Source organism: Podarcis melisellensis (assembly GCF_964234715.1).
Source record: "Podarcis melisellensis genome assembly, chromosome: 18".
Classification (NCBI taxonomy): domain Eukaryota; kingdom Metazoa; phylum Chordata; class Lepidosauria; order Squamata; family Lacertidae; genus Podarcis; species Podarcis melisellensis.
This window is the reverse complement of record NC_138536.1, coordinates 1,438,749-1,466,371: the sequence shown is the minus strand read 5'-3', so window position 1 is coordinate 1,466,371 and position 27,623 is coordinate 1,438,749. Positions and strand designations below refer to the sequence as shown.

The window sequence follows — 27,623 nt, the reverse complement described above, 5'->3', positions numbered from 1 at the left end:
GATTATCTGAAACATTGCAAGAAAGACTATGAGGAGAATTATTTTGTTGTTGTTGTTTAGTTGTGTCCGCCTCTTCGTGACCCCCTGGACCAGAGCACGCCAGGCCCTCCTGTCTTCCACTGCCTCCCTCATGTTGGCCGCTTCGAGAACACTGTCCCACCATCTCGTCCTCTGTCGCCCCCTTCTCCTTGCGCCCTCCATCTTTCCCAGCATCAGGGTCTTTTCCAGGGAGTCTTCTCTTCTCCTGAGGTGGCCAGAGTCTTGGAGCCTCAGCTTCAGGATCTGTCCTTCCAGTGAGCACTCAGGGCTGATTTCCTTCCAAATGGAGAGGTTGGATCTTCTTGCAGTCCATGGGACTCTCAAGAGTCTCCTCCAGCACCAGAATTCAAAAACATCAATTCTTCGGCGATCAGCCTTCTCGATGGTCCAGCTCTCACTTCCATACATCACTGCTGGGAAAACCAGAGCTTGAACTGTACGGACCTTTGTCGGCAAGGTGATGTCTCTGCTCTGTCGGAAAGGTGATGTCCCAAGAGATATGCGGCCACAAAGAACGGACTTTCCCGGAAAGTTCGGGTACGAGAAGAAGATGAGGGAAAGCTCTGCTCCAAGGTTGTTTTCCAGAACAAATCGGGGACATTAATTTATTTTGTACACCTGGGGGGGCCTCGCCACTATGCCAGGATACTGAGACCCACCTGGGTCCGTTTGCAGGACTGCCTCAAAGTCAACGTTTTCTGGGCAAAAGTATATTTTTTCAGATCTCTCGGATAACTGGGCAAAAACCACCCACCCCTCCTTTTCGTCCGCATCTTTGGAATTTGTATGTTTTATTATTGACGCCTATATAACAAGGAACCAGTTTTGCATCTGGCCAGGACTTAACAACTGCCAAATTTTGGATGACCTCAGCAGGGCAGATTCCTCTCTTTTTCCCGAAGGTGAGACTTGTCGAAAAAGTATTTTTTCTGCAGAGACCAAACTGCCCCTCTAGAGGAAAATCAGCTCTGCGGAGCCCCCAAAATGGATTTCCTGTAGTCTGCTCAGCAAATTTAGTAACTGGACTTTGAGACCTGCCCAAGTCCACTATGTCAGAGCGAGACGGGACTGGGGTTCAAATTTCCAGCTCCCCCTTTGGTTTGGTTTTCTCGACACCCACTGGGTTCCTATTTGCTTTTGAAGAATTCCCAATACATTGATCCCAACGGACCAAGGGGCTCTGTCTTTTGTATAACGGCATTTCGTTAGCAACCACGAGGACGGGGATTTCTGCACAAAAGCGGGTTGGACTAGATGACCCCAGGGTCCCCTCCTAGACTTAATCAGTTGCCTAACTTATGGACTTCTGAGGACGCTCTTGACGGACTCTGCCCCGTCCACGATAGCCTGGCCAAAGATGAGACGCGGTTTGGAGAAAGAAGTTGGATTTTTAAAATTTTTATTATTATAGTAAAACCAGGGTAGAAGGAGTTTTTGCGAGGTTTGCTCCCAATAAAGCAGGGTTTATTTGGTGTGTTTTGTGGTGTGGGTTTGGCTCTCTAATCCCATCCTGCCTGCTCTAACCACTGTTCCTTACTGCCCAAGCCAGCCGTTCTCCTCCCTCTCCCCCCTCCTTTAACTGCCCTGTCATCTGTCTGTCACGCTCCATCCTCAGCCAATCGGCACGCGGCACACCCCAAAGGTCCCGCCCACTGGACTCCACCTTACCTTAAAGCCCACAAATATCTCTTTGGGTATCACTTGGCGTATGTGTCTTAATATACAAACCCTACACAAGTCGTGTTAACAACGGCAAGCACCACACACACACACAAACACACACACACACAGAAAGCAGCCTTTTATTGGGAAGTTTTTAAATTTTGGCGTTTTGTTGTGTTTTTATATGTGCTGGGGAATAACAATAATAATCATCATCATCATCATAAAGCTCTGGCACCTCCTCCTTCCTTGGAGCTTTTGAAAGCAGAGGTTGGATGGCCATTCATCATGGATTCTTCCGCTGGGGTTCCTGCATCGAAGGGGGGTGGACTGGATGACCTTTGGAGTTCCCTCCCAACTGTTATAAGAAGAAAAAACCTGCTTCTTTTCCCTTACGGGGTATCCAAGAGTCCTTAAGCGGGTTCCCTACACCGCCATGTTTACGTAGGAAGCTTCCAGCCACCACATCTTGCCAGCTGCTTGGGGATTGGCTACAAGGTGCATTTGCCCATTCCACAAAAATAAAAACCAGGTCAGTTCTGCTTCCCAGCTCCATCTGGTACCTTGACTGAGACCCTCTCCCCCTGCGGCTTCCTATAGATGAAATCATAGCTCAATTCTCGCTTGATCTTTATTATTATTATTATTATTATTATTATTATTATTATTGACCTCAGGACAACCAGCCTCTTCAAATCCAAGGAGACGAGGAAATGCAGTTTGTCTATATGCGGATAATAATAATAATAATAATAATAATAATAATAATAATTTATTTATACCCCGCCCATCTGGATGAGTTTCCTCAGCCACTCTGGGCGGCTCCCAATCGAGTTTTTAAATCGAGTTTTAAAAACAATACAGCTTCTCCGCTGGCAGGGGAAGGAGGGTGGAGAATTTGGGGGAAAGAATTTGGGAAATTGTGGCTGCCTCGTTAGGTACAAATGAGGTCTTGGAGGCGATCTCGTGGGGACGGAGTGTGCAAGTAGACTTGTGAAAAGGAGACAAACTTTCCCAAGGTGGGGGGGGGGAACCCACATAAACAAGGAGGGATGGTCTTTTGAAAAGTCCTATGTACAAGTAAAAAAAATGTTTCTAAGACAGAGACAATGCAGACGAACGCGCATGGGATCCATCAGGTGGGCAGACGGCCTACGAAGCAGGGTGTCTTACTTTTTCATAGTTCTGTGGCCCCTCTACCCCTTTCCTACCTCTGAGACGCCTCTACCCTTTTCATAGCTCTGTGGTCCCTCTACCTCTGAGACCCCTCTATGCTTTTAATAGCTCTGTGGCCCCTCTACCTCATTCCTACCTCTGAGACCCCTCTACCCTTTTCATAGGTCTGGGGTGTCTCAACCTCTGAGACCCCTCTACCCTTTTCATAGCTCTGTGGTTCCTCAACCTCTGAGACCCCTCTTTACTTTTCATAGTTCTGTGGTGCCTCAACCTCTGAGACCCCTCTATGCTTTTCATAGTTCTGTGGTCACCTCAACCTCTGAGACCCCTCTTTACTTTTCATAGCTCTGTGGTCACCTCAACCTCTGAGACCCCTCTACGCTTTTCATAGCTCTGTGGTGCCTCAACCTCTGAGACCCCTCTTTACTTTTCATAGCTCTGTGGTCACTCAACCTCTGAGACCCCTCTTTCCTTTTCATAGCTCTGTGGTTACCTCAACCTCTGAGACCCCTCTACAGTTTTCATAGCTCTGTGGTGCCTCAACCTCTGAGACCCCTCTTTACTTTTCATAGCTCTGTGGTCACTCAACCTCTGAGACCCCTCTACCCTTTTCATAGCTCTGTGGTCACCTCAACCTCTGAGACCCCTCTATACTTTTCATAGTTCTGTGGTGCCTCAACCTCTGAGACCCCTCTTTACTTTTCATAGCTCTGTGGTCACTCAACCTCTGAGACCCCTCTACCCTTTTCATAGCTCTGTGGTCACCTCAACCTCTGAGACCCCTCTTTACTTTTCATAGCTCTGTGGTTCCTCAACCTCTGAGACCCCTCTTTGCTTTTCATAGCTCTGTGGTCCCTCAACCTCTGAGACCCCTCTTTACTTTTCATAGCTCTGTGGTTCCTCAACCTCTGAGACCCCTCTTTGCTTTTCATAGCTCTGTGGTTCCTCAACCTCTGAGACCCCTCTTTACTTTTCATAGCTCTGTGGTCACTCAACCTCTGAGACCCCTCTTTACTTTTCATAGCTCTGTGGTTCCTCAACCTCTGAGACCCCTCTTTGCTTTTCATAGCTCTGTGGTCCCTCAACCTCTGAGACCCCTCTTTACTTTTCATAGCTCTGTGGTGCCTCAACCTCTGAGATCCCTCTATGCTTTTCATAGCTCTGTGGTCACTCAACCTATGAGACCCCTCTACGCTTTTCATAGCTCTGTGGTCACTCAACCTCTGAGACCCCTCTTTACTTTTCATAGCTCTGTGGTCACTCAACCTCTGAGACCCCTCTTTACTTTTCATAGCTCTGAGGGGTAGGGGGCTATAGAGCTATGAAAAGTAAAGAGGGGTCTCAGAGGTTGAGTGACCACAGAGCTATGAAAAGGATAGAGGGGTCTCAGAGGTTGAGGCACCACAGAGCTATGAAAAGTGTAGAGGGGTCTCAGAGGTTGAGGCACCACAGAGCTATGAAAAGTAAAGAGGGGTCTCAGAGGTTGAGGCACCACAGAGCTATGAAAAGTAAAGAGGGGTCTCAGAGGTTGAGGCACCACAGAGCTATGAAAAGTAAAGAGGGGTCTCAGAGGTTGAGGCACCACAGAGCTATGAAAAGTAAAGAGGGGTCTCAGAGGTTGAGGCACCACAGAGCTATGAAAAGCGTAGACGGGTCTCAGAGATTGAGGCACCACAGAGCTATGAAAAGTAAAGAGGGGTCTCAGAGGTTGAGTGACCCCAGAGCTATGAAAAGCGTAGACGGGTCTCAGAGGTTGAGGCACCACAGAGCTATGAAAAGCGTAGACGGGTCTCAGAGATTGAGGCACCACAGAGCTATGAAAAGCAAAGAGGGGTCTCAGAGGTTGAGGCACCACAGAGCTATGAAAAGTAAAGAGGGGTCTCAGAGGTTGAGGCACCACAGAGCTATGAAAAGTAAAGAGGGGTCTCAGAGGTTGAGGCACCACAGAGCTATGAAAAGCGTAGAGGGGTCTCAGAGGTTGAGGCACCACAGAGCTATGAAAAGCGTAGACGGGTCTCAGAGATTGAGGCACCACAGAGCTATGAAAAGTAAAGAGGGGTCTCAGAGGTTGAGTGACCACAGAGCTATGAAAAGTGTAGAGGGGTCTCAGAGGTTGAGTGACCACAGAGCTATGAAAAGCATAGAGGGGTCTCAGAGGTTGAGGCACCACAGAGCTATGAAAAGTAAAGAGGGGTCTCAGAGGTTGAGGACACCACAGAGCTATGAAAAGTAAAGAGGGGTCTCAGAGGTTGAGGCACCACAGAGCTATGAAAAGTATAGAGGGGTCTCAGAGGTTGAGTGACCACAGAGCTATGAAAAGCATAGAGGGGTCTCAGAGGTTGAGGCACCACAGAGCTATGAAAAGTAAAGAGGGGTCTCAGAGGTTGAGTGACCACAGAGCTATGAAAAGCGTAGAGGGGTCTCAGAGGTTGAGGCACCACAGAGCTATGAAAAGTAAAGAGGGGTCTCAGAGGTTGAGTGACCACAGAGCTATGAAAAGCATAGAGGGGTCTCAGAGGTTGAGTGACCACAGAGCTATGAAAAGCGTAGAGGGGTCTCAGAGGTTGAGGCACCACAGAGCTATGAAAAGTATAGAGGGGTCTCAGAGGTTGAGTGACCACAGAGCTATGAAAAGCATAGAGGGGTCTCAGAGGTTGAGGCACCACAGAGCTATGAAAAGTGTAGAGGGGTCTCAGAGGTTGAGTGACCACAGAGCTATGAAAAGCATAGAGGGGTCTCAGAGGTTGAGGCACCACAGAGCTATGAAAAGTGTAGAGGGGTCTCAGAGGTTGAGGCCCCACAGAGCTATGAAAAGTAAAGAGGGGTCTCAGAGGTTGAGTGACCACAGAGCTATGAAAAGCGTAGAGGGGTCTCAGAGGTTGAGTGACCACAGAGCTTTGAAAAGCGTAGAGGGGTCTCAGAGGTTGAGTGACCACAGAGCTATGAAAAGTAAAGAGGGGTCTCAGAGGTTGAGGCCCCACAGAGCTATGAAAAGTAAAGAGGGGTCTCAGAGGTTGAGTGACCACAGAGCTATGAAAAGCGTAGAGGGGTCTCATAGGTTGAGTGACCACAGAGCTATGAAAAGTAAAGAGGGGTCTCAGAGGTTGAGTGACCACAGAGCTATGAAAAGCGTAGAGGGGTCTCATAGGTTGAGTGACCACAGAGCTATGAAAAGTAAAGAGGGGTCTCAGAGGTTGAGTGACCACAGAGCTATGAAAAGCGTAGAGGGGTCTCAGAGGTTGAGGCACCACAGAGCTATGAAAAGTAAAGAGGGGTCTCAGAGGTTGAGTGACCACAGAGCTATGAAAAGCATAGAGGGGTCTCAGAGGTTGAGGCACCACAGAGCTATAAAAAGTGTAGAGGGGTCTCAGAGGTTGAGTGACCACAGAGCTATGAAAAGCGTAGAGGGGTCTCAGAGGTTGAGGCACCACAGAGCTATGAAAAGTAAAGAGGGGTCTCAGAGGTTGAGTGACCACAGAGCTATGAAAAGCATAGAGGGGTCTCAGAGGTTGAGGCACCACAGAGCTATAAAAAGTGTAGAGGGGTCTCAGAGGTTGAGTGACCACAGAGCTATGAAAAGCATAGAGGGGTCTCAGAGGTTGAGGCACCACAGAGCTATGAAAAGTAAAGAGGGGTCTCAGAGGTTGAGTGACCACAGAGCTATGAAAAGCATAGAGGGGTCTCAGAGGTTGAGGCACCACAGAGCTATGAAAAGTAAAGAGGGGTCTCAGAGGTTGAGTGACCACAGAGCTATGAAAAGCGTAGAGGGGTCTCATAGGTTGAGTGACCACAGAGCTATGAAAAGCATAGAGGGATCTCAGAGGTTGAGGCACCACAGAGCTATGAAAAGTAAAGAGGGGTCTCAGAGGTTGAGTGACCACAGAGCTATGAAAAGTGTAGAGGGGTCTCAGAGGTTGAGTGACCACAGAGCTATGAAAAGCGTAGAGGGGTCTCAGAGGTTGAGTGACCACAGAGCTATGAAAAGTGTAGAGGGGTCTCAGAGGTTGAGTGACCACAGAGCTATGAAAAGCGTAGAGGGGTCTCAGAGGTTGAGTGACCACAGAGCTATGAAAAGTAAAGAGGGGTCTCAGAGGTTGAGTGACCACAGAGCTATGAAAAGCGTAGAGGGGTCTCAGAGGTAGAGGAGCCACAGAGCTATGAAAAGGGTAGAGGGGTCTCAGAGGCAGGAAAGGGGTAGAGGGATCTCAGAGGTAGTAAAGGGATAGTGGGGACCACAGAGCTAAGAAAAGTGTAGAGGGGCCTCAGAGGTAGCAAAGGGGCAGAGGGCCACAGAGCTCTACCCCTTTCCTACCTCTGATACCCCTCTACCCTTTTCCTACCTCCATCCTCCCTTACAGCCCTTTCCCTACCCAGAACCCATCACTGTTTACCTCTGAAATTGCCTCCCCTGTAGCTCAAGACCACCCCCCAAAGCATCATACGTATATCAAAGTAATTGTTGAACTGAAATACAATTAAGAAGAAGTATATTAATAGTGACATAATAATTCAGCTCTGACTGAAAAGGATTTTTTTTATTCACAACAGACTGAATAATGCAAACACCTTGTCATTTGGCGATGACAAAAGTTCCTTTAGAAAGACAAATTACAAAGATTCATCATCTGGTTTCTGCAAACTTGCTATGACATGAAATAGGTGCAAACATATGATGCAAACTATTAATAATGATAAACAGCAGAATGCAGGCACCCTATATATAGAAAGGAGCAAACCAGGGATATTTTAGGGAGCAGGCTAGCAGGCGGGACCCATGACTTACATCACAAGAGCCTACACAACACAAAACACGGTTGCTGCATGTAGGTTTTATTTCATTTGTTTTTTATCTTATATTTTGGAAATGTACATCCAGGGGTTTTTTCCCCCCTTTATTTTTTTGGTAACCCCCCCCCCCAAGTGAGTGGGGCCCTAAGCTAGAGCTTCTTTAGCTTATACTTAAATCCGGCCCTGATTGCTGCCTGAATATCCTCTCTTCAGCGCTCACAAAGAACAACATTGCAAAGACCTGGAAGCTCCGTAGCTTATTGGAACTTATGGGGAGACGTCTGGGACCCCAATTCACCCCATGGGCTTTGCTGTCTGTCCCCAGGTGACACCCTTCATTCTCACAGCTGTCAACGTTTCCTTTTTTAAAGGGAAATTCTGTTATTCCGAATAGGATTCCTCGCAAGAAAAGGGAAACGTTGACAGCTATGGCCATTCTTGCCTGCGTTGTCCTTGAACCCCAATGATGACCTAGTACAGAAGCGAGTTTTCAAATCCATTGCCCCGCCCACTTCCCCCTCTAGTATGTGGCCCCCAGAAGCTTGCACAGGTGGAGAAAGCGGCCCTCGGCTGCCAAACAGCTCCCTCGTCTCCCTCTCCAGCAAAATCCTTTCCCACCCCTTCCTCACCCCGATCCCGGGTGTCTCATAGGGTTTCTTCAGGGAAGTCGCCCCAGGCGAACGACACCAGGCTTGCTTTTGCAACCTTTCGGGTCGGGGACACCACAGAGAAGGCCCTACATCCCCGAAGAGACAAACCGCATCTCTACGTTGGCGCTGGGCTCGCATCCGCCCACCCGGCGCTTGGCGGCGAAGGGGAAGACTTTGCGGAAAGCCCTCTGGAAACTGGCGCCCATGAAGGCGTAGACGATGGGGTTGAGGGAGGAGCTGGCGTACGACATGCAGTGAGCCCAGATTTTCAGCTTGTAGGTGTAATAGTTGCGGCGGAAACCGGTGCCAAAGGCCTGGGCCAGAATCAGAAGCTGCATTGGGCCCCAGCAGATGGCAAAGAGGATGACGATGGTGCCCACCATCCGCGATATCTTGCCCCGCATGGCTTCCGAGCGTTCGGCCAGCTGTTGAACCTGCGAAGAGTCAAGAAGGGGACTTGCAATCAGATCGGCTTGGCCTCTGCGGCCCATGGAGGCACAGGTCAGTTCTGTGTCCAGGGCAGCTCCATCTGGTACGCAGGATGAGACCCTCCCTGCCCACACTGTCTGGCCAGAGTGGTGCATGCTCTGGTTATCTCCCGCTTGGACTACTGCCATGCGCTCTCCGTGGGGCTGCCTTTGAAGGTGACCTGGAAATTACAACTAATCCAGAATGTGGCAGCCAGACTGGGGACTGGGAGTGGAGACCACAAATCACCGGTCCTGAAAGACCTACATTGGCTCCCAGTACGTTTCCAAGCACAATTCAAAGTGTTGGTGCTGACCTTTCAAGCCCTAAATTGCCCAGTATCCCTGAAGGAGCATTTCCACCCCGGACACCGGGGTCCATCTCCCGAGGCCCTTCTGGTGGTTCCCTCCCTGCGAGAAGTGCGGTTACAGGGAACCAGGCAGAGGGCTTCTCGGTGGTGGCCCCCTCCCATCAGATGTCAAGGAAATAAACAACTACTTGACTTTTAGAAGACATCTGAAGGCAGCCCTGTTTAGGGAAATTTTTAATGTCTGATGTTTTATTGTGTTTTTAATATACATCTGGTACACAGGCTGAGACCCTCCCTGCCCACAGACTGTCTGGCTAGCGTGGTGCATGCTCTGGTTATCTCCTGCTTGGATTACTGCCATGCGCTCTCCGTGGGGCTGCCTTTGAAGGCGACCTGGAAACCACAACTAATCCGGAATGCAGCAGCCAGACTGGGGTCTGGGAGTGGAGACCATATAACACCAGTCCTGAAAGAGCTACATTGGCTCCCAGGACGTTTCCAGGCACAATTCAAAGTGTTGGTGCTCATCTTTAAATCCCTAAACGGCCCAGTAGACCTGAAGGAGCATTTCCACCCCAGACACCGGGGTCCTTCTCCCGAGGGTCTTTTGGCAGTTCCCTCCCTGCGAGAAGTGAGGTTACAGGGAACCAGGCAGAGGGCCTTTTTGGTGGTGGCGTCCGCCCTATGGAACACCCTCCCATCAGATGTCAAGGAAATAAACAACTCTCTAACTTTTAGAAGACATCTGAAGGCAACCCTGTTTAGGGAAATTGTTAATGTTTGATGTTTAATTGTGTTTTTAATATCCATCTGGTACGCAGGCTGAGACCCTCCCTGCCCGCAGACTGTCTGGCCAGAGTGGTGCATGCTCTGGTTATCTCCCGCTTGGACTACTGCCATGCGCTCTCCGTGGGGCTGCCTTTGAAGGTGACCCGGAAACTGCAACTAATCCAGAATGCGGCAGCCAAACTGGGGACTGGGAGCAGCTGCCGAGACCGCATAACACCGGTCCTGAAAGACCTACATTGGCTCCCAGGACATTTCCGAGCACAATTCAAAGTGTTGGTGCTCACCTTGAAAGCCCTAAATGGCCCAGTAGACCTGAAGGAGTGTCTCCACCCCAGACACTGGGGTCCATCTCCAAGGGCCTTCTGGTGGTTCCCTCCCTGCGAGAAGCAAAGTTACAGGGAACCAGGCAGAGGGCCTTCTTGGTGGTGGTGCCCTCCCTAAACCAACGGTTGGCAAGGCTTACGGGGCATGGGCCGGATCACTCCTGCAGAGATCCTCCATGGACTGGACCAGCGTAGCACGACGGCGGAAATCGCGTCTACTCATGCCCAGGTGCCGAATATCACACCTGCGAAGAAGCGGTTTTCGGTTTCTGGGCATGCGCAGAAGTGATTTCCAGCGCCGCAGACATAAAAACCATACTTACTAGCTGCTTTGCTTCTCAATAGTCTCTGCTTGGCCTTTGTTATTTTCTCCTACCGATAGGAAACCCACTTAAGGACTCTATAGGAGCTCTTGGGTACCCCATAAGGGAAAAAGGAGCATTTTTTTTCTTATAACAAAAGCATGCAAATATGTCCTCTATTTCCTACATAACTCATAAGCCCCTTAAGCCTTGCCAACCCTTGGTTTAGGGAGGGCGCCACCACCGAGAAGGCCCTCTGCCTAGTTCCCTGTAACTTTGCTTCTCGCAGGGAAAGATCTGCCTGGTCCAGCCTCACATTTCTCACATTGCATAACCATATATTACATCTGGAGATTGCGGAAACTACAAATTGAGGAGTTGGAGTCTGAGCTCGCTTACTCTCCTCTTCCCTCCTCATTCCTCTTTCCTTTTGTGCTGTCTGCTTGACCTCTGTTATTTTCACCTACCGATAGGGAACCAACTTAAGGACTCTATAGGGGCTTTTGGATACCCCATAAGGGAAAAGGAGTGGAGTTTTTCCTTATAACATTTTGATGATAAACCTGATTTGCAAGCGGTGGTAGTGGAATAATTTCGACGGCGACTGTAAGATTGTCATGCGATTGATACCTGGTTCTCGGAGGTCTCCACCGTGGGGCGCCCCATCTGGTACAGCATGGCGGTGTAGCAGAGTAGGATCGTCAGCAAGGGGAGCAGATAAACCACCAAGAAATTGTACAGGATGAAGGCTCTCTTGTGGGTAATGGAAGGGAAGGTCTCGCTGCAATAGGTCCGGGGTCCGAACCAGTAGCCTTCGGTCAACTGGTTGTAGACCAAAACCGGGGTGGAGACGGCGAAGGAACCTGCGGGCGGAAAGGCCAGGGTCCCAAATTCACCCAACGGTTCTGAAGTCTCGGACAGAACCGGATCAAATCTTAGGGCAAGTGGGGCAAGATGTTCTGCTGGGGTTTGCAGCAAAGCAAAATGGACTTTCTGGTCCGATAAGGTGCAATGGGCAATCTATACGGAAGATAGATGGTATACAGTGGTCCCTTGGTTCTCAAACGCCTTGGTACTCAAACAACTTGGAAACCAAACACTGCAAACCCAGAAGTGAGTGTTCCGGTTCGCGAACGTTTTTCAGAAGCCGAACGTGCTCCGTTTTGAGTCTCACGCTTCCAATTTGAGTGTTACGCCAAGGTCTGTCTGGTTTTGCTATATACAGTGGTACCTCGGGTTACATACGCTTCAGGTTACAGACTCCGCTAACCCAAAAATAGTGCTTCAGGTTAAGAACTTTGCTTCAGGATGAGAACAGAAATCGTGCTCTGGCAGCGCGGCAGTAGCAGGAGGCCCCATTAGCTAAAGTGGTGCTTCAGGTTAAGAACAGTTTCAGGTTAAGAACGGACCTCCAGAACAAACCCGAGGTACCACTGTAATCCATTTTGGTACCTTGGTTCTCAAATTTAATCCGTTCCAGAAGTCTGTTCCAGATCCAAAGTGTTCCAAAACCAAGGCGCGCTTTCCCATAGAAAGTCACGCAAAACGGATTAATCCTTTCCAGACTTTTGCCCCGCAGGAGATGGGCGGCGAGGGCACTGGCCAACGTTCGGGCCGAGGCAAATGGACAGGGAAACCGAGGGGTCCTCCATGCTATGCCCGCCCCCCTACTCACCGACCCAGATGCTGGCGCTGACGGTGGCCGCCACGAAGGGGGTGCGTTGCCGCAGGGCTCGAAGGGGAAAGACGGTTACATACCAACGGTCAACGCTCATAGCGGTCAAGGTGATGCATGTGGCTTGGACAGAGACCTGTGAAGCCAAGAAGACAGGGCGGGGTGTTTATTACAGAGGGACCTTGGTTCCCAAACACCTTTGTTGTTGTTGTTGTTGAGTCGTTTAGTGGTGTCCGCCTCTTTGTGACCCCCTGGACCAGAGCACGTCAGGCCCTCCTGTCTTCCACTGCCTCCTGCAGTTTGGTCAAACTCATGTTAGTAGCTTCAAGAAGACTGTCCCACCATCTTGTCCTCTGTCGTCCCCTTCTCCTTGTGCCCTCCATCTTTCCCAACATCAGGGTCTTTTCCAGGGAGTCTTCTCTTCTCCTGAGGTGGCCAAAGTATTGGAGCCTCAGCTTCAGGACCTGTCCTTCCAGTGAGCACTCAGGGCTGATTTCCTTCAGAATGGAGAGGTTGGATCTTCTTGCAGTCCATGGGACTCTCAAGAGTCTCCTCCAGCACCAGAATTCAAAAGCATCCATTCTTCGGCCATCAGCCTTCTTGATGGTCCAGCTCTCGCTTCCATACATCACTACTGGGAAAACCAGTAAAACTTTTACTATACGGACCTTTGTTGGCAAGGTGATGTCTCTACTTATTAGGAGCAAAAATTCTGAATGGTTGCCACAGTGAAGAGTGAGCACGATGCATTCTTGGTTCAGAGAATCTCTGCTCCTTTCTGTTCTTCAGTGAGGGTAGCAGGATGTGGTCTTGAAGGCAACTCAATGGAATCTGAAGCCATTCGTACCCATGACCTCTGGGAGTGAGGAACATTATAGAACATAGCTGCAAACAGCCAGAATCTCCTCTGATAGTCCCTGGACAGTGATAGAGCCCATCACTGAAAGGAGATATAATACACAATGGCTCCTGCTGTATAATCCATCATATTGCCATTCCTATTCCCTTCTTTCTATCCATTCTGAAGGAAATCAGCCCTGAGTGCTCACTGGAAGGACAGATCCTGAAGCTGAGGCTCCAAGACTTTGGCCACCTCAGGAGAAGAGAAGACTCCCTGGAAAAGACCCTGATGCTGGGAAAGATGGAAGACACAAGGAGAAGGGGACGACAGAGGACGAGATGGTGGGACAGTGTTCTTGAAGCTCCCAGCATGAGTTTGACCAAACTGGAGGAGGCAGTGGAAGACAGGAGTGCCTGGCGTGTTCTGGTCCAGGGGGTCACCAAGAGGCGGACACGACTAAACGACTCAACAACAACAACAATTCCCTTCTTTAAAAAAAATTATCAACCTACATTTTTAAAGGAAAGGAGTTGAGGAAGTGATAATTGTTCTGTAACTCTTAGTTGATGGTCTCTGATTTTTTTTTAATGTGTTCTGATTTTTTAATGATATTGTGGCTATATAAATAAATTTATAAATAGGTAAAGTTAAGGGACCCCTGAACATTAGGTCCAGTCGTGGCCGACTCTGGGGTTGCGATGCTCATCTCGCTTTACTGGCCGAGGGAGCCGGCGTACAGCTTCCAGGTCATGTGGCCAAACAATGAACTATCACCAGTGCAGGTATTTTTTTATTTTTATCATCTACAATACTGTTTTATTTATAGTATTTTCTGTGGTTCTATTACGTATTCTCTGTTTAAGAATTGCTACACTCGGAGCTTCTATTATCGCATGATCACAGGATTGGAACTGTTGAAAAGCTTGTTTGTGATATTGATCGACTATCTTCTCTAATTCCGTTCATACAATATTGATTTATTTTATCATTTGAACCTCCATCATATATTTTCCGTTTAAGAACTGTGAAATAATACATGTTACATGTATTTTGTTAGAACATTATTAGCCACGTGTCGCCTGTTATTGTTTAAAGCAGGGGTCAGGAAACATTTTCAGCAGGGGGCCGGTCCACTGTCCCTCAGACCTTGTGGGGGGCCAGACTATATTTTTTTTGGGGGGGGGAATGAACAAATTCCTATGCCCCATAAATATCCCAGAGATGCATTTTAAATAAAAGGACACATTCTACTCATGTAAAAACACACTGATTCCCGGACCGTCCATGGACTGGAATGAGAAGGTGATAGGGCCGGATCCAGCCCCCAGGCATTCCTTTGCCTACCCATGATTTAAAGGTTTTTTGGGGGAGCAGATAGCCCCTGCAAGCAGTCGCAAACTCACCTGTTGGATGTAATTGACAAATTTGCACATAAACTCCCCAAAAATCCAGCCCGGGAGAGGATAAAGGACAGCCGTGAACGGGACACAGCAGACCAGGAAAATGATATCCGTGACGGCCAGGTTCGCTGTTTGGAAAAAGGGCACAATTTGGAAAAAGTTTAGAAGAAGAAGAAAAGATAAATTGAAGGGAGCAACTTCCTTGTAAGGAAAGCGTGGAGATTTTTTTCATTCAGAGGAAAAACAGGTAATTACATCGAAAGTGACTAGAGGAAATTTTCCCTCCCTTTCAGAAATGGCTAGCTTAATTGGTAGAATAAGGGACGGATCTACACACAGGGGGTGGCGGAAGAAACGCTATAAATAAGTCAGAAATCAAATCGTCATAACGAAAGAAAAAAACCGCTATGGAAAAACCGCATAGAATTTTTTTTTACTCTCCTGCGCCCCCTGGTGTTGCATGTGTATAACGCTGATTTTTTAAAAAATAATCTAATGTAGCTGAGTCCTGGAAGAAAGTCTTTAAAGATTGGGGGACGGGGGACGGTGGAACATTTGAAAAAGTTACTGTCAGCAACTTGAAACGTTAGTAGGATGAGAATAAATTTAGCAGCAAAATCATCAACGGAGGGAAAATGGGAAGAGAAAGAATAATTAGAATACGTTGCAATAAAGAGAAAATTGAAATGAACCGTGGAAGAGGAAAGGGAAGTTGATGCTTGGTTTGTTTTTGTTTGAAAATGAAAAATATAAGTTTTTCTCCCTTTCTAATAACACCAGGAATCGTGGGCATCTCATGAAGGTGAAAGATTGTGGACAGGTTAAAAAAAAAGTGCTTCCTATCCTATAAGTGTGGGATGTGAAACACAAGAGCAGTCGAGTACAACATTCCTAGAGTGAACATGTTTTGACATGGGGAGGGATGTTTGTCCAGCCAGCAGGTAAACTTCCTATTTGCTTTTAGGCTGGGACAGACTTCCTCTACATGTGACCAGAGGCGGGTGTGGCCTCACCTGTGCAGGTAATGATAAAAGCACAGGGCAGGGCAGTCATCTCTCTCTCTTTCACTACATGCATCAAAGACACAACATCTACTGAGCGAAAGGTGCCCTCTTGGCTCCCAGCCCAGAGAGGACAAAGGGACTGTCTTCTTATAAGATAGATTCCAAGTGTATGTTACTTCATTAAGCTTAAGTCTGCCTTCTGGGATCTGATTGTGAACAGAATGTGAGTAAACTCCTTTTTATACTTTTGTAAAAGACTGCGTCGTCTCTTCTGTTTTATGAGGGAATAAGGAGAAACTACCAGAATAGTTATTATAGAGGTTTTAGCGAGCCTGAGCAAACGCTGCCGTTGCAAACTTAAAATAAAGGGGAATGTTTTACTCTGCTGGAATTGGGGAACTTGTTAACACAAGTTGGATAAGGATATAATCAGACAATAGATCCTCTCCTGCATCCCTGAACATTCCCACAATAAGAACATCCCAAAAAAGCGTAAGAACTGGCCCAACTTGGCCAGCACCTTTTCCCCAGCGGCCGACCAGATGCTTTTTGGAAACCTGCAAGATTTGAACCCAGGGCATTACTGCTCCTGACCGTGGATGCAAAGCAGAGCGGTCCAGGCTAGCAGCAAACAGAACAGGCATCAGCAAGTAGCCCTAGCAGCTTTGAGCCTCCTTCCCACCCACCCAGGTGCCTCCATTATTCTCACCAAACTCACCAATGTAGAAATTGGTCGCTGTCCTCATCTGCTTTTGCTTGGCGAGGACGTAGATCACGAGGGAGTTGCCCGCCAGACCCACCACCATCAGGACGGCGAAGAAGAGGGGCACCAACCACGCGTCCACCAGGTGCGGCGGGTTCTGGGGCTCCGAGACATTGCCGCACCACAGCCCTGCGGTGCAAGCAGAGCTGTTCGGGAACAGGAAGGAATCGTTGAGGTCGGAGACGGAGGAGCCCACTAGCATGGCTCTGCTGTGCCTCTGCCGGCAAGGAGCACCGAATTTGGGGCTTGGGACGTCCTTTGGCAAGAGTTTTCAGCACCTCGGAGAGCTCAGCAAGCAAGAGAGATGTTGCGCCGCTCCTCAAATGGGAATCTAGGAAACTCTGGCGGACTCAGGGCTGAGAGACCCCGAATTGGGGCTTAGGACGTCCTTGGGCAAGAGTTTTCAGCACCTCGGACAGTTCACCGAGCGAGAGAGATGTTGCGCCGCTCCTCAAATGGGGATCTATGAAACTCTGGCGGACTCAGGGGCTGAGGGACACTGAATTGGGGCTTGGGACGTCCAGTGGCATGAGTTTTCAGCACCGCGGACAGCTCACCAAGCGAGAGAGATGTTGCGCCGCTCCTCAAATGGGAATCTAGGAAACTCTGGCAGACTCAGGGGCTGAGGGACACTGAATTGGGGCTTGGGACGTCCAGTGGCATGAGTTTTCAGCACCTTGGACAGCTCACCAAGCGAGAGAGATGTTGTGCCGCTCCTCAAATGGGGATCCAGGAAACTCTGACGGAATCAGGGGCTGAGGGACACGTTGGGGATCTCGTCCTGGCTTGGTGTCATCCCAAGAGGAGCCAATCCAGTGACAGTTACGACTCTCTCCTCCCCTTCAGTCTCAGAAAGAGACCTGCATGTCTCTTACTCCAGAGTCCTTCTTGCACATTATTTGCAGTGTCCTCTGCTTCTCAGGTTCCTTGCAGAATGCAGGGTGCTCTCCTGAAACTCAATGAGGACCAGGAACACAGCAGGGACCAGTTCTCGGGCACAAAGGTGGCATCCGCCAGCAACACATGCCATCAAACGGGCACGCTCCTTTCAGAGTAGAGGGCTCTTATTCCGACGCAGAGGAAATACTGGGACGCAGGAATGGTGCTCCCATCTGAATGGGTTGCCGGCCCAACCATCCAGCTACCTGGGATCACCGCCCAGCTCCGAAAGGACCCAGGCGTCCTGCGAGTTGGAAAAAGCCAGGAGGAAAGAAGGTCTGGTCGGTTTTAAGTGGCGGAGCGATTGCTCCGCTCCTGCTCTTTGCAAAAGCAGAATTTCTCCGCTCGGGTCTCCAAGCAGGCGATTGGCTGACTGTTCTATATTTTTTCCTCTCGCTTTCTCCACCTGGGGAGAGGGAGGTCTTGCTACCAAGCAACCCCCTTTGGAGAGGACTCGACTGGTGGGCTAATTCAGCAGGCATGGAAGGCATGAAATTATTATGCCACGTGCAGATAGAGAGAGATGGAAGACACAAACATTTCATTTTGCTCTTAATTCCGGCTTGCAGACAAAGCACACCAGATCCAGGAAATTCCATGTGCCAATTTTTTTCCCCAGAGTAAACTCTATTTATTTATAGACAATTTTTATTAATTTCAACATATAAATTATAGTACAAACCACAAAATTTCGCCACCTATACAATCTTTGTTTTTTTTTGGACTTCCATCAGCACCTCTGATGACCCACCGTTTTAATCACTTCTTATGCATTTCTTAACTTCATAGTGCCTTTAATTATCACAACTAATCATCCTCCCCTATATCCATTTTTGCAATACTTCCAATAATTCTCCTCACAAAACTTCTTGCAAACCTACAAACGTGGTCTGATCATCACAATTACTTTTCAAATACTCTGTAAATTTACGCCAGTCTTCTGTGAATTTCTGGTCCCGCAGATTTCGAATCCTTCCTGTTAATTCTGCATAGTCCATTAATTTCATCCTCCATTCTTCTTTCGTCGGTAATTCTTCTTGCTTCCATTTTTTTGTGCCAATAATATTCTTGCTGCTGTTGTTGCGTACAAAAACAACTTACATTCTTTTCTGTTTATATCACTTGAAATTCCATGTGCCAATTAATGACTTTCCGTCCAACTTAGCAGCGGCTCGCGAAAGCCCCGCACTTCCTCCGTTTTCGACGTAAACGGGCAAATCCCTTTTGGCGTTTAGATTCAAAGCCAGCTGGGAAAAGCTCTCTCTGCGAACGTCAAGTTTCATTCAAGTTCGCTGCCATAGAAGCAGAAAGCACATTTGCGAAAAACGCAGGAAGAAACGGCGTCAGGCCAAGACAGGGGCAAACCCGAGGACTCAAACAGAAGAAGATTTCAACTATTTGTTTGGTTTTGAGCAGTTCTTAATATTTAGCACGGATGTGATTCCTAAAGTCCTTCCTTGATATGTGTAGCTGAATGCAAAGAAAGCTAATAGCCTCATCTGCACAATGTGTTTAAAATCAGAGTTATGCCCAGGGCTGGATTTCGGTTTGATGAGGCCCTAAGCTCCTGAAGGTAATGGGGCCCTTTATATGTCCAGCTGTCCTTTGTCCACAACAAATTGCCGCTGTTTTTTTGTGTTGAATATATGCTATATGGTCATTGATAGACCTAATAGGTATCTCAAGCTATAATGGATCATTTCCCAATAATCTTTTACCCCTTTCTGTCTCATCTCTTGGCCTTGTCTGTGTTTACAGCGGGAAATATTCACGAAATATTCTTTCCACAAGGGCCAACATTGATGCCAAAATCCAGCATCGCCTGAGCTCTGTGAGTTTGGCTTTCTCCCGATTGAAGTGCAGAGTGTTTGAGGACCGGGACATTCGCAGGGAAACCAAAATGCTTGTTTGCAAAGCTATTGCACTACCAACCTTACTGTACGCTTGTGAAACATGAGCCACTTATAAACTCCATCTCCAACTCCTTGAAAGATTCCATCAACGGTGTCTCCAAAATTTTTTACTCATCACTTGGGTAGACAGGTGAACTAATACCAGTGTACTAGAAGAAGCAAAGATCACCAGTGTCGTAGCGATGATTCTTCAACATCAACTTCGTTGGACTGGTCATGTTGTGCGGACGCCTGACGATCGTCTTCCAAAGCAACTCCTCTATTCCGAACTTAAAAATGGAAAGCATAATGCTGGTGGTTAACAAAAGAGGTTCAAAGACTGTCTCAAGGCAAATCTTTAAAAATGTAGTATAAACACTGACAACTGGGGAACACTGGCCTGCGAGAGCTCCAGTTGGAGAACAGCGCCAGTTGGAGAACAGCCTTTCCCAAAGGTGTCGTGGGCTTTGAAGACACTCGAACTCAGGACAAGAGGGAGAAACGTGCTAAGAGGAAGACACGTTTGGCAAACCCTCACCGGGATCAACTCCTGCCCAGAAACCAATGTCCCCACTGTGGAAGGACGTGTGGGTCCAGAATTGGCCTCCACAGTCCCTTACGGACTCTCTGTTAAAACACGTGCTCATGGAAGTCAATTTTACTCGGCTATGAGGGGTCGCCAAAGGAGAAACATAACAAAGCACTGAATCATTCTCAGCCAACGCAGCTTTCTGCCTAAACACCGTGAAGAAGGAGGCGTGTTTGCTGCTTCCAGGTGCTTGAAAAACACTTCAACTTTTGTCTCGGGTGCACAATGACCCGAAGGGAAGAGAGGGCATGCGAGACCAGCACTTACGCAAAGTGCTAAGTGGCAAAACACAGCCAGAATTGACTCCCTGGCTCGCTCCCAAAGTGGTTGGAAATTGGAGCATCATCGCGTGAAGGTCTTTGTTCCCAGAAAACGAAAACACTCGATAATTTATTTCGCCGCTGCCAGGAAAAAAAGCTTAGCACCTGTGCTCCAAAGGTGCCAATTTTAGTTCGTATCTCTGTTTTCCATTCCTCGCCCCCCAACCTTTAAATCTCCACGTTTGCACAAAGACGATGTCCTTGTGAAAACTCGGGAACGTTTAGGCTGTGGCTTCTCCTTGCTTTTAAATCAGGGGGTGGAAAGGGTGCCTTAGCTGAGTAGCTGAGACAATGTGCACCCTCCAATTTCTGTTGCAGATTGCCTCTTACTGACCGTCTTTGGCTAAGCGCCTGGGCAATTCCTAAAGTATGGGTAGGCAAACTAAGGCCCAGGGGCCGGATCCGGCCCAGTCGCCTTCTCAATCCGGCCTGCGGACGGTCCGGGAATCAGCGTGTTTTTACATGAGTACAATGTGTCCTTTTATTTAAAATGCATCTCTGGGTTATTTGTGGGGCATAGGAATTCATTCATTTCTTTTTTTACAAAATACAGTCCGGCCCCCCACAAGGTCTGAGGGACAGTGGACCGGCCCCCTGCTGTATGACCCCTGTATCTAAAGTCTTTCTCGCACACACCTTTGCATTGAGGAATCCAGCAAATGGAAAAACGAGGAAGAAGAGATGGAAAAGCTAGAGGAAGAGAAGGTACCTTTTATAATATGAGCTCTCCGTGGGGCTGCCTTTGAAGGTGACCCGGAAACTGCAACTAATCCAGAATGCGGCAGCCAGACTGGGGACTGGGAGTGGAGACCATATAACACTGGTCTTGAAAGACCTACATTGGCTTCCAGGACGTTCCCAAGCACAATTCAAAGTGTTGGGGCTGACTTTGAAAGCCCTAAACGGCCCAGTATCCCTGAAGGAGCGTCTCCACCCCGGACACCAGGGTCCCTCTCCCGAGGGCCTTCTGGCGGTCCCCTCCCTGCGAGAATTGAGGTTACAGGGAACCAGGCAGAGGGCCTTCTCGGTGGTGGCGCCCTCCCGTCAGATGTCAAGAAAATAAACAATCTGAATATAGTAATTGAGGGACCTAATAGGTATCTCAAGCCATTTGCCCATAACAAAATATGCAGTGTATCTAAGTCATTGCTCAACCAAAATACAATTAAGAAATATATTAATAGGTAAAGGGACCCCTGACCATTAGGTCCAGTCGTGGCCGACTCTGGGGTTGCGGCGCTCATCTCGCTTTATTGGCCGAGGGAGCCGGCGTCCAGCTTCCGGGTCATGTGGCCAGCAGGACGAAGCCGCTTCTGGCGAACCGGAGCAGCGCACGGAAACACCGTTTACCTTCCCGCCGGAGCGGGACCTACTTATCTACTTGCACTTTGAGGTGCTTTCGAACTGCTAGGTTGGCAGGAGCAGGGACCGAGCAACGGGAGTTCACCCCGTCATTGCAGAGATTCGAACCCCCGACCTTCTGATCGGCAAGTCCTAGGCTCTGAGGTTTAACCCACAGTGAAATACAATTAAGAAGAAGTATATTCATAGTGAAATAATTATTACGCTCCAACTTTAAATGAGCACGGGGCCAATTCTCCAATCTGTTAAGGTCATCTCAAATCCCATTTCTGCCTTCTGCGGTATTTGTTCCCCATCCCAATTTGGTGTCATCTGCAAACTGGGAGGCATCGTTGATGGGTGAGTGGGGCCGGGGTCCTTCACAGCGCAAGGGCCGCATGTCTTTGTTCCTAACTTCCGGAGGTAAACCAAGTTTGATTTCACCTCCTCCTCCTGGAAAAGCTACACTCATTCTTTCTGCCTCCCAACTCTCACTGTTCCCAAGCTCCTGAAAATCAGCAGTGACGAAAATGCAGAAATCCACCACCTCACCTGTTGGATTTCTGTCTGCGGCTTGGAAATACAGCTTCCCAACAAGTCCCCTTTCTGCATTTAAGAAAAAGAATACTGCAACACCGCTCTTAAAAGCATGATTTTTTAATTATTATTTACACGAAAAACTCATTACACGGAACAACGTTTTATTCTTCCGGAAAATGCAAAGTTGGTTTGTACATTCGGCAGAAGGAAGGTCTCTGCGCTGTTGTAGCGCAAGGAAAGTGTGTATTGGGGGGCGTGTTTTGTGTTCAAATGCCCCCCCCCAAAAAAATTTCTTCTTGCACGTGGAAAATTAGAAAGGTTGGGCAGTGGTTTCCTTGGCAGATTCGATTTCTGCAGGAAGGGAGTTTTCCCCCAAATAGGGGGAGCTTGCAAACTTGCAAACAACCCCCCCAAGTATATTTCAGGGGAAAATGTGTTTCCTCTGACTTAGGGACAAGTTAATTCGGCTGCCCCCTGTAAAATCCCACTGTTTTGACACCCTCGTGGCAACACGAGAGGAAGAAGAGATCCTTTCAAAAAACCCCAGAAATTGTGGCATCTTCTGGGGAAAAGTCTGAAAAATCACAATTAATGCAACAACTCTCAATAAGAACATTCGCAAAGGGACATTGCGGATAATCATAAAACCACACACACACACACAAACAAAAACTCAACTTTGGTATATTTTTCTGAGCATGCAACGATCAAAATAAAAATCCACATGTGATCAGTAGCCGGGGGGGAAAGGACAATAATTTAACTGATTTATAAGACCCTCTATTTCCCGATGGTTCCTAGTTGGAAGGGCCCCTCAAAGGTCATCCAGGCCAACCCCGTGCAATGCAGGAATCTTGGCTCATATCTTTATTGATCGCCAGTGCCTGAAACCTAGGCTCCCCAAGGTTAGAAATCGACCCCCTGTACAGATAGGAATTCAAACTAGCATGTGAAGGGCAGACCAGTGTATCAGGCAGAGGTACAGCGGGAAGCCTCCTCCAGGTTTGCCCTTTTTAAAGGATCCAAGACATCCTGCCTGTATTGTTTTATTATTTTATTCAATTAATGATGACCCTTGGGGCCGATATCCTGGGAGGAGGTTCCCTGTCGCCCCCTGCCTGTATTAGTTTATTATTTTATTTATTCAATTAATGACGACCCTTGGGGCTGATATCCTGGGAGGAGGTTCCCTGTCGCCCCCCTGCCTGAATTATTTTTATTTTATTAATTTATTCAATTAATGATGACCCTCAGGGCTGATATCCTGGGAGGAGGTTCCCTGTTGCCCTCCTGCCTGTATTTATTATTATTATTATTATTAATTTATTCAATTAATGGCGACCCTCCGGCCTGATATCCTGGGAGGAGGTTCCCTGTCGCCCCCCTGCCTGTATTATTATTATTATTTTATTAATTTATTCAATTAATGACGACCCTCAGGCTGATATCCTGGGAGGAGGTTCCCTGTCGCCCCCCTGCCTGTATTATTATTTTATTTTATTAATTTATTCAATTAATGGTGACCCTCAGGGTCGCTTCCAACTCTATAATTCTACGATTCTAACAACATAAAGACCACAGGTTTCCCTGCCCTGCCCTACAGAGGGAAAGGAATCCGTTCCCGAGGAACAGGCTCGGCTAAATTCCTTTTTGAGGTTTAGTAACTTGCGTAGACTTCTTTGGAACCGACGGCGATGCACGTTTCAATTTAATTTAATATTTTAAAAAACTCGCTTTATGGCACGACAGAGCAATTTGGGGGAAAACCAAACGAATGAAAGAACCAGCGGCAAAGAAGATGGGATAATTACTTATTATTATTTTGCCAGGGTCATTTCACCAGTAGATAGCAATTTGGGGGGAAACCGAAAACAAAATCCGAATCCATTGGCCACGGACACACACCTATTATCTTTAAAAATACACTATATTACATTTTACAAAACGCAAGCTGGCTTCTGACAACTTGGGAGGTGGTTGGCAAAATAAAAGGCGAAACCTGCAATTGTCATTCATACGTTTAGAAAATGAGGCAGTTCGGCTGAGAACGGATGGCTGCTGTGGTTTTTTTTGGGGGGGGGTGTAGTTTCGCTACAAACAGGATGCCACCCTACCCCCAAAATTCAGAGAAATTCGGATTACGAATCGAAGCACCGTTAAGGCCAGTTAGAAGAGTTTTTCCTCCTTTTGCAGGGGGCACCCCAATTTCCAAGAGGTGTTGAGTCCCCCGACATCCCATAATAAAAGAGTGTTGCGACAGAAATAAACAAAGCCCATTGAAACTAAGAGAGAGAACCTCCAGTCCCAAGAGCAGTCTACCTCTGCCCAGAAGCCAGATGGGATTGGCAGCTGTTTCCTGGCATGACCCCACCCTGTGAGGCGGACCCGATCCTCGACCGAACTTGAAAAAAAGGGTCTTGCGCACCCCCCAAAATTTATTCAGAATTGAAGGCGCTTATGGGAGAACCCAAATTTTGCCGCTTTAAAATCGAGCCGAGCCGAGCCGAAGCCAGCCGTTATAACACCAGCTCTCTAACATTTGCTTTCCAAAAACCAGGGATATATATATATATATATATATATATAAATAGATAATTGTCTCCAGGAGGTCAGAACGGCAACTGCAATGGCGACAGATAGGAGAGGCGTTGCAGTTCTTTCCAGGAAAGTTCGCGGGAGAGGGGAAAGCTTTTCCCGAAAAAGCAGAATGCGAAGGATTTCCCTTTTTTCGTATTGCAAAAACACAAAATAAAAAAACGACTGTGTCAAACAGGGTCGAAGAAATCGCCCCTTTTCAAATGCTCCAAATTTGAGATGCGATACTTTTATCGCATACAAGGGAGTTGTAGCCCACTCGCACTGAGCCATTTATAAATCCTGTTTTTTTTTCAAAGGAGGAGGGACCTATTAAAAATATACGTATTTTTATAAATTGCTTGCAGACTAAATTACGGGCGGCGTTTAAAAATCAAAGGATTGTTTTAAAAATCAAGTGGGCCTGGACAACTGAGTCGAACGACGCAACGCAACCCTATTTTTGGGGTGCACGGCCTTAAAAAAGGGATGGGTTTTCACCCAGGCCCCCCACAAATTTTGTGGTCTCCCCCTCCCATCAGCTTCGTTAACTGCGAACGCCAAAATACAGCAACCCCCCCTCAAAACTGGTGCCAAAGTTTTGCGGTCCTTTTTTCGCGGAGAAGAAACACCCCGCGTTTTGCGGCACCCCAAAAAACAAAGCGATAGATAAACCCTCTAACCCGGGGGTCACCTCCCTAAAACCCCAATGAGTTTAAGGGTCTATGGCTCCATTTTGGTGGCGCTGCGAAACGCGGGGCGTTTTCGCTGCAAAACGTTTGCCCGCCTATGATTGGGAGCGAATCGGATGACATTGGGTTTTGGGGCGACCCCGTGACACCCCCTTCCCCGGTTCGAGGGTCTATGGCTGTTTGTGCGGCGCGGCAAAAAGGGGGGGGGTTCTCTGCATTAAAAACCCACAAAAACCGACTGCAAAACTTTTGCACCAGTTTCGAGGGGGTTCCCGTTTTTGGGGTTCGCCGTTAACGAAGCTCAGCATGGACGGTGGGGGGGCTCCCCACATCCAGGACTTCCCAGGCAGAATCGGGGCCTCCAAAATGGGCCAGGGGGCTTCTACTCTGAGGGAGGGGCCGGTAACAAAAGCATCGTCTGGCCTGCATCTTTTGGGTACCCGAGATGGGAGGCGGTTGCTAGGCAACCACAGACAACATCCCTAGCCGAGTCCCTTCCTGCCAAAACTCATTTGCCTTTAAATACTTTTTTAAAAAGCCAACGGAAGCAGAAATTTCGAAGGGGGTGGGGTGGGACGGACCCCCGGAAGACGACCCGGAATCGCCATCAGCTCATTTGCTCCAGGTAAGTCGAAAGAAGTGGATCTGGAGGCAGGAAGATGGTGTGTTTGTTGCTCACTTTCATCTGGCGTTTCCCTTCGTAGTCAGAACCTAAGACGGATGATATAATCATAATAATAAAAATACCAATAACAAACTTAGTTGGTCTCCAAGGTGCTACTGGAAGGAATTTTTTGTCTGCTTGTTTGGTAATAATAATGATGATGATAATAATAATTTTGGTTTATTTAAACACCTTGAAAAACAGAAGAACGAGGTGTTCTTATCCAAAAGGAAACAAGGAAATACAGTGGGACCTTGGTTCCCAAACGCCGCAAACCCAGAAGTGAGTGTTCTGGTTTTCAAACGTTTTTCAGAAGCCAAACGTCCGACGCGGCTGTCGGCTATTGTTTCCGGGGCGCCGGCGCCAACCAGAAGCCGCCCCTCGGTTTCTGAACATTTCGGAAGTCAAATGGACTTCCAGAACTGGTTAAGTTTGGCGCTTTTGTTTTTGCTATTTATTTTGCGTTTTTGTTTCTGAGGCTTTTCCAGGTTCATTTGTTTTTGTGACTGTGCGGAACCCAGTTCAGCTACCGATTGATTGTGTGACTGCGGAAATGGATAAAAGCCCCCCCTCCAAACAATGACTATGATCAGTGCAGGTGAGAAAAAACACTAATTTTAATTTTTATCATCTACAATACTGCCTTATTTATTTTATAGTACAGCACATTGATTCTGACTTTCGTTTTGTGGATCAATGGTCTCGTTAGATGGCAAAATTAATGTTTTAGGGGTTGTTTTTACAAGTCTGGAACGGATTAATCTGTTTTGCATTCATTTCTACGGGAAAGCGCTGCCTTGGTTTTGGAACGCTTTGGTTTCAGAAAGGACTTTCGGAACGGATTAAGTTTGAGAACCAAGGGACCACTGTAGAATGAAAACCTTAGGAGATATTTTTGGGGGGAGCCGGGAGTTGGGCGGGGGCAGAAGGGCTTTGCAATTGCAATTTTTTAAATAGTAAAAAAAGTTATTTTCTACTTATCATCCAGCCACGGGGGCCGGAAGGGAAGGCAAAGGCAGATCAGAAGGGCCTCGCCCTTCCTGCAAGGGAGAGATAGCCCCGTTCAACACGGGCAAGCAAGTTTCCTCCCAAAATAAATACGAAATAATATCAGAAAGGAGCCCTTACTGGCAGAAGCGAGGTCCATGTATTGGCAGACGGCGTGAAGGAGAAGCCGTTCGAAGCTGCAAGAAAAGAGATTGAAAAAACACGTTTTTATCCCTTTCTGCAAGTTCTTTCCTTAGGTTCAATTCACAATTCTGGTTCCCCATTCTTCCCTTAGGTTCCCAATTCTTTCCTTAGGTTCCCAATATTTTCCTTATGTTCCATTTCACAATTCTGGTTCCCAATTCTTTCCTTAGGTTCCCAATTCTTCCCTTACGTTCAATTCACAATTCTGTTTCACATTTAGAATCATAGAAGAGTTGGAAGAGACCCCAAGGGCCATGGAGTCCAACCCCCTGCCAAGCAGGAAACACCATCAGAGCACTCCTGACATATGGTTGTCAAGCCTCTGCTTAAAGACCTCCAAAGAAGGAGACTCCACCACACTCCTTGGCAGCAAATTCCACTGTCAAACAGCTCTTACTGTCAGGAAGTTGAGGTGGAATCTTCTTTCTTGTAGTTTGGATCCATTGCTCCGTGTCCGCTTCTCTGGAGCAGCAGAAAACAACCTTTCTCCCTCCTCTATGGGACATCCTTTTATATATTCGAACATGGCTATCATATCCCCCCTTAACCTCCTCTTCTCCAGGCTAAACATGCCCAGCTCCCTTAGCCGTTCCTCCTAAGGCATCGTTTCCAGGCCTTGGACCATTTTGGTTGCCCTCCTCTGGACACGTTCCAGTTTGTCAGTGTCCTTCTTGAACTGTGGTGCCCAATT

The 27,623-nt window shown here is 47.8% G+C and overlaps 2 protein-coding genes and 1 long non-coding RNA gene across 3 annotated transcripts in view; 1 reads left to right on the top strand and 2 right to left on the bottom strand.

Moving 5' to 3' along the window:
• Positions 1 to 8,375: 8,375 nt before the first annotated feature.
• On the bottom strand, positions 8,376 to 16,392 carry KISS1R (KISS1 receptor; the record flags this gene model as incomplete). The annotated part of the gene is made up of 5 exons (XM_081896026.1): positions 8,376 to 8,749; positions 11,138 to 11,370; positions 12,183 to 12,318; positions 14,427 to 14,551; positions 16,146 to 16,392. The coding sequence occupies 5 exons, from the start codon at positions 16,390 to 16,392 to the stop codon at positions 8,402 to 8,404; spliced, it is 1,089 nt and encodes a 362-aa protein (XP_081752152.1). The 3' UTR covers positions 8,376 to 8,401.
• Positions 16,393 to 21,859: 5,467 nt separating this feature from the next.
• Positions 21,860 to 24,379, top strand: LOC309361012. Its single transcript, XR_014164288.1, has 2 exons — positions 21,860 to 22,910; positions 23,086 to 24,379. It is a non-coding gene; the product is annotated as an uncharacterized lncRNA (long non-coding RNA).
• Positions 23,127 to 27,623, bottom strand: part of R3HDM4 (R3H domain containing 4) — a 14,205-nt gene continuing 9,708 nt past the window's right edge. The window contains exons 7-8 of the mRNA XM_081895855.1: positions 26,870 to 26,925; positions 23,127 to 25,788 (exon numbers count right to left, since the gene is read on the bottom strand). Coding sequence (XP_081751981.1) covers positions 25,685 to 25,788; positions 26,870 to 26,925 — 160 coding nt within the window. The 3' untranslated portion in view covers positions 23,127 to 25,684. The remainder of the gene's footprint in view (positions 25,789 to 26,869; positions 26,926 to 27,623) is intronic.